Genomic DNA, 6756 nt, shown 5'->3' with positions numbered 1-6756 from the left:
CAAGTGATAGGAATTAAAATAAAAAATGTGAAGAGTATTGTTACTTCTACATTGAAATTTATTTATTGAATTAAACGTGATTAGATTTCACCAATAAAAAAAAATATGATTTAAAATAATGGTTAAAAATTTAAATGAAAAATTTAAATGAAAGATTTATATTTGATTATTTATATCTATTTAAAAGTATCATGTGATTATATTCAATTCAACAAATAATTTTTGAAACAGTTTGCATCACTGTCCGTATCTTTTGATTTTAATTCTTTCACTACCAGCGGTGCAATGTAAACTCTGCATAAATTGATACAACAGGATGTGACATGAAAATAGAAATGGGGTTTTACGAATGTAGGAGAAAAAAATATATTGCATGTTAAGTCTATCGATGTACGTTGTTTGTGGTACATCCATTGTATATATCCGACTTGGGAATACACAAATTGTTTAATTTTCTAAAATGTTTTTCAAATTTCATAGGTAGAGATATAAAATTCATAACGTTTCTAAATTTCAGTGTTACATTACATTTGTATCGCTATTGCTGTCGAATAATGTACATATGTTCCACAGAAAATATCTTAACCTTTCGTCATTTTCAGTTTCACTTATAGTTCACAGAAAGAGTGTGTTTATTATTAATTAATTATTGTATTGTTATTTTATCAACACATGGAATGTGTATCTAGAACATGAAAACTCAATTTCTTATATTAAAAAATCTATGAATAGAAGAAGTAAGTAAAGTTTATTTTAACTTTTTCATTATACCTTTACTTTGTACTTTTTGTTGCATCGTATTTTTCTAAAGTTATAAATAATTTTAATTTTTATATTTATCATATTTTACTTTATTTTAGTATATTGTTTTTCAATTTTTTACATATATACAATTATTTACACAAATCTTTTTCGTATTTTATATAATCAAAATGTTTGAAAGAAATTTAAAGAAGATTTTTATTTGTTATTATTTTGTGATAATACTGAATCATTATTCTATATCATATAGTTTTAGAATTTAGTACTAAAAAGTCACTGTTCTATATAATATAATATTGTATACTTATCAAAATAGAATAATAAAATTATGACTAAGACATTTGAACTTTACATTTAAAAAAAAGATTAAGCAAAATATTAAAAAATCTTAAATCGAGTGTACTAAACATGTAAAAATATAAATGTTTCATGATTCATGAAGGATTTAATAGTTAATTAAATAAATGGTCTTTATTCCATAATTAGTTTTACTTATACAAACATTTTTGGAAAGAAGTTCACAAGAGTATAATATTCCAAAAATATTTTAGACTTAAGAATAATGAAGTAACATCATAGATTTATAGAAAATTGATGCATAATGCTGTTTTGTTTTATTTTTTAAAGATTAATATGGTTTAATGCAATTTCTCCTGTAAAAATTATTCCTATAATAATTATGCTTTCGCTCATAAGGTTCATAATATTCAATAATCTTCTTTACTGGAAGACATTCTTAGTTGTATTTATATAATATGTGTATTAAAATATATAAATATAATTATATACTCAAAATAATGTTTGCTTCTTGATTTAGGATTATTTAAAGATTAATTGTATTTATTTCTTTTATAAACATATTTTAAACTTCTATATTTTTATATATGTTATGTTCTTTCCTATTTTATTTTCTACCTCTTTCTTTCTTTAAGGAACATATAGATTTATTATAAAACAACTTTTCCATATATTTTATTAAAGTAGTAAATTAACATTATTGTAACATTTGAGTGTTCAGAGAAATTAATTAATCTCATTTTTTTGACATTTATTTAATACAGAGATAGACTCAAAGTTATCAAAAATAATATTTCTTTAAAACTATATGATTTTGATGTATCTATTATAGGTAAATAAAATTATATCATCTTAAAATGAAGCAATAAATTTTATATCTTATTTCATAAACATTGTCTATCTTATTTCATTATTCTTGTGCATTTAAATTTGTAATAATATGGTTTATAAATTCTTTATTCATATAAAGAATTTGTATATTGCATTTATAAATTTATATATTATGTATTATATATTAAATAATATTATATTTATGAATTTGTATTTAAATTTATAAATTGTTTATTCATGTAAAAAATGTTTAGAAATTTGTAAATTTGATCCAATAAATACACTGTTAAATGATAAAATGTTAATTTTAAATTTAGAAACTATACGTTAATTCAATTCAATTTCAATAATTTAATATACTAGTATGTGTAAGGGAATATATTTACTTACCTTTTTTTCTGTTGAATAATGTAAACTGTTTTGATATGTTTTAAATGTAATTTATTAATTATTGAAATTTATTAGATATGTGTAAGTGTAAATTATTAATTATGAAATTTGTCACATACATATTATTAATACTGACTATAGGTATAAACTGTTACTTTTATTATAATCATTTTAATCATTTAAAGCAAGGTTTTTTCAATTTTAAAAATGGACTTATAATCAATTGTTTTTTTTTATATTTTTTAATAGGTGAAGTAAACTTCTAATTGACTATAGAAATGGTCAGCCAACATTATATTATGGGTAAGCTAATGTTAATGTTGTTTATGGGTAAATAAAATAGAAATAAATGTTTATTAGTATAAAATAAAATAATATTTGCAGAAATTCATAATTATTATAAAATATGGCAAAATAATTCCAAAAATAATTCATATAAAATAGATATATTCATTTTTGGTGCTCAAAAATTTGATGTAAAGAAAATATATAATAAAATAATTAAAAATTTATTGATCAAAGAACTGTACACGATTATCATTATACATTTTGCAACCAATTTACTTACATATTTAAATTTTAGATGAATTTTTTATATTTTATTGCTGCACAATGATTACAATTTTATTAATTGTAGAAATTTAGTTGGAAAATTTTTGCAAGTATTAGAAAACTAATATATGACAGCTAAATAATAATCATTAGCGATTACAGAATTATTATTTGTTATATATTAACTTAAAAAATTTTATTATATCCATATAACATTTTTGACAATATGCCATTAAATATATTTGTCAAAAAAATTTTTTATTTGTTATAAAATATATACATGAAATATATAAATGTGAATTTGTAACATAAAGTAAAATATTTTAGTAACACTTTATTAATACAATTAGTAATGATAATACAGTATGTATATAATACATTGACTATGTTGCTTCATTTCTTGAATGAATAGCGAGTAGTAACAGTCAAATTTCACAAGTGTTCTTTACAATTAGTTTTTGCTATTTATCTATAATTATCTATAATTATTCTTCTTTAATTTAATTATCATTATTATTTTTATTATTGTTATTATTATTAATGGTAATAGTAATAGTAATATTATTAGTAATGGTAGTGTAGCAGTAGTATTCTGCATTTATTTCTTTTTATATTTTTTTTTCGTATTTATTTTCATATCTATATTCATACCATATATATATATCTACATTCATATTATTTACATCTATATTTATAAGTATTTGTAAGTATTAAAGTATTTATTTTCATATCTATATTCATACCATATATATATATCTACATTCATATTATTTACATCTATATTTATAAGTATTTGTAAGTATTAAAGTATTAATAATAACAGAATATATTATAATAATAATAATAACGTAATATATAATAATAATAATAATAATAATAATAGTAACGTAATAACGAATATATTTAAAAACAAATGAAAAAAAAAAATGGAAGTATCAGGGAAGGAAATTAATTTTGATCATGAGAATAGCGAAGAACTCTTACGTTATTCAAAACAAGAAATTACGGACGCTTTGGAGATTTGTCGTCGTATACTGGTAAATTTAATTAGTATTAGTATTATAATTTTTAACTATTCATTTGTGATATACCTATTTCTAAATTATCATCGCAGATAACGCAGAATCTTGTAGAAGGGCTACCTAACGAAACAATAGGAAGAAAATCACAATTGATTGGCGAAGAAATAACAAAGGCCGTAATAAAGGTTTTGAAAGATTTTATTTTTGAAAACGAAGAAGACTGCTATTTAGAAAATGAAGACATTCCTGAAAACGATATAATTGGCGATGTAGGACAAGATTCGCCAACTAATAGTAAAGGAGAAGATTCACCAGATATTAATATATCGTCTTCAAGTTCATCATCAGCAGGCGACAGTTTCCAAGAACATGAACCTAAAAAATCCAGAATTTTGGATTTTGTACCTCTTGATAAAAAACTTAAAATAATTAATATTGCCAGACAACACCCGAAATGGAGTCTGCAAACGTTGCAACGTCATGGATGCCAAGAACTTCGGCGGAAGGACTACCTACAGCGGTGGATAAAAGAAATAAAAGAAGGAGTTGGAGTGAAGGAATCATTTGAATATATTAACAAATATACGTACGATCGCTTTACAGAAACTAGAAATAACAAAAGACCTGTGACAACTAGACTGTTACAACAGTGGGCATTAGCTGCTGCATTACCGTTCCAGTCGAACAGCTTTCATTTTACAGCATCTGAATCATGGGTAAAAAAATTTAAAAATACCCATAAGATTGCCCTGTCGCACGATACATAAGATCAAAAAATGAATTGAATCTACCGAAAATTTTACAAAAAGCGGAGAAATTTCAAAGAAGAGTATCAAATTCTATAAAATATTTTGAGGCCCAATATGTAATAAATACGGATAAAATGGAATATACGCTGCGAATATACGCAGAAGCTTATCATATGAAGGAAAAAAGGCAGTAGAAGTTTACTTAGGAGATTTTATAAAGTCACGCACAGTTATACGGTTCAATATGCTTTAACAGTAGCAGGTACTCCTTTGCCACAAATTTTTCTGTGCATGCAAGAAACGAAAGGAAATTTCGGACCTCGCAAAACAGTACAAGTGTTAATGGATCAGTATAAAAATGTATTTATCATTGCATCGAAATCTAGGAAACTGACATCATTTTGTTGATTTCGTAGAAAATATAATAAGCCTGTATTGTGAAAATCACGAATTTTTATTAATTTTGGATTCCTGGGGAGGACAAACCGATGTTGGCTATTTTAATAATATTTTTATAGATAAAGAAGGGAATTGCATATCAACATTGGACCTTCACATTATATCCCATTTTGTCAGCCGTACGATGCATATTTCTTTCAAATTAAAAATTTTAAAATTAAATCTGCTAAATTAAAAAATTACAGAATGCTATAGAAATTTTACAGAACAATCATGTACTTTCACGTAGAGAAGACGCTATCAAAATTCATTCATTGATTCATAATCTAATTATCTGCATCAGTTTTCAATGCAAAGGTTAACTATTTCTGGTACGCAACAAAATTAATATCTTATAGATCCATATTTTTCAACGTAAACCAAGTTTGCTTTACAGACTATGTAAGAAACGCAAAGTGTTCCTATAAAAATATAGCATTTAATGCTCATATTGCCAGGTATATTTGTGCTTTTCATGCTTTTATGACGCTTATCATCCTAGACATCGTAATGTTTTTTTGCGAAATATTAGTTAATAAAAATTGAAATGTTCGACGTTGTATTTTATATTGAAATTTTCTGATATTTTAAATAAATTAGTAATTAGGGATACTATAAAAATGTAGATATATAATATTATATATTTTTTATTTTACATAAAAAAGCAAGAAAACTAAAAGAAAAAAAAAGAAAACAAAAATGGAGAATACAAAAATATCCTTCTTTCTGGGAGGATTATTATCCTGAAACCGCCGAGTATAAATCCACTACACTATCAGCTTCGCTACTGCTATGTTAGTGTTCAGAATGCTTTAAGAAACGAATTATGTATAGCTCTGATAGAAGATTGAAACATTAAATATCTCTGTAAATAATGAGTATTGACGGAAATGCTCGGACATAGTCAAATTATTTTTGCTTTAAAATCGACGACCCAACAGATGTGACTTGTTCTGTAAGAAACATAGTTGGAACTTTTGTATGAAATAACTTTTCCTTATATTTTATTTTATTAAAATACTAAATTGACATTATTGTAACATTGTAATATTAAATGTTTAGAGAAATCAATCTCATTTTTTTTTCAAAATTTTTAAAAATTATCTTTTTTTTTAAAGGACGTTTATTTAATTCAGATAGACTCAAAATAATTTTTTTAAGACTTACAATCAGTAAGTCTTATGATAATAATTAATGATTTTGGTGTATATATTGCATGTAAATGAAATTATATTACCTTAAAATAAAGAAATATACATTCTCTATCTTATTTCATTTGTATTATTCATATTTGTTTAAATTTTCTTATAACAATGTAATTCATGCATGAAAGTTTGCAGATTTGATCTAATAGATATGTTATTAAATAATAAAATGTTGATTTAAGTGTAAATTATTAATTATTGAAATCTATAATGAAATTTGTCAAATACATATTAATAGTGATTGTAGATATAATACATTAATTTTACAATAATCATTTTAATCTATAGCAAGTATTTTTGACTTTTAAAAATGTTTGCATATTTTGTAGTAAGTGAATGCAACAAGATAAATTTGCAATTGACTGCATAAATAGTCATCCTACGTTCGATATTTTTAGAGATGAATAACAATATTACATACCATGTAATATGTAACATAGTATACCATGGAATTTGATGTCTAATATAGTAAATCTTCATATAAGACGATTAATTTGTTCCGTATTGTAT

General features: G+C 23.3%; 1 protein-coding gene across 1 annotated transcript; it reads left to right on the top strand.

Annotated features, from left to right (window-relative positions):
- The first annotated feature begins 386 nt into the window (after positions 1 to 386).
- Positions 387 to 5047, top strand: LOC122536153. Its single transcript, XM_043668287.1, has 5 exons — positions 387 to 480; positions 603 to 737; positions 2530 to 2583; positions 3766 to 3869; positions 3947 to 5047. Exons 3-5 carry the CDS (start codon positions 2559 to 2561, stop codon positions 4619 to 4621), a joined length of 804 nt encoding a protein of 267 aa, XP_043524222.1. The 5' UTR covers positions 387 to 480; positions 603 to 737; positions 2530 to 2558; the 3' UTR covers positions 4622 to 5047.
- Positions 5048 to 6756: the final 1709 nt, after the last annotated feature.

This window comes from Frieseomelitta varia, unplaced genomic scaffold (assembly GCF_011392965.1).
Source record: "Frieseomelitta varia isolate USP_RPSP 00005682 unplaced genomic scaffold, Fvar_1.2 scaffold_804, whole genome shotgun sequence".
NCBI lineage: Eukaryota > Metazoa > Arthropoda > Insecta > Hymenoptera > Apidae > Frieseomelitta > Frieseomelitta varia.
The sequence above is the reverse complement of the archived record's forward strand: the minus strand, read 5'-3'. Positions and strand labels throughout refer to the sequence as shown.

Excerpts from the sequence above, each read along its gene's own strand:
- LOC122536153 (XM_043668287.1), top strand. The coding sequence starts at position 2,559 with ATGGTCAGCCAACATTATATTATGG. Across the intron at positions 2,584-3,765 it reads CAGCCAACATTATATTATGG|TATCAGGGAAGGAAATTAAT; the intron begins GTAAGCTAATGT and ends AAAAAATGGAAG. Across the intron at positions 3,870-3,946 it reads AGATTTGTCGTCGTATACTG|ATAACGCAGAATCTTGTAGA; the intron begins GTAAATTTAATT and ends TTATCATCGCAG.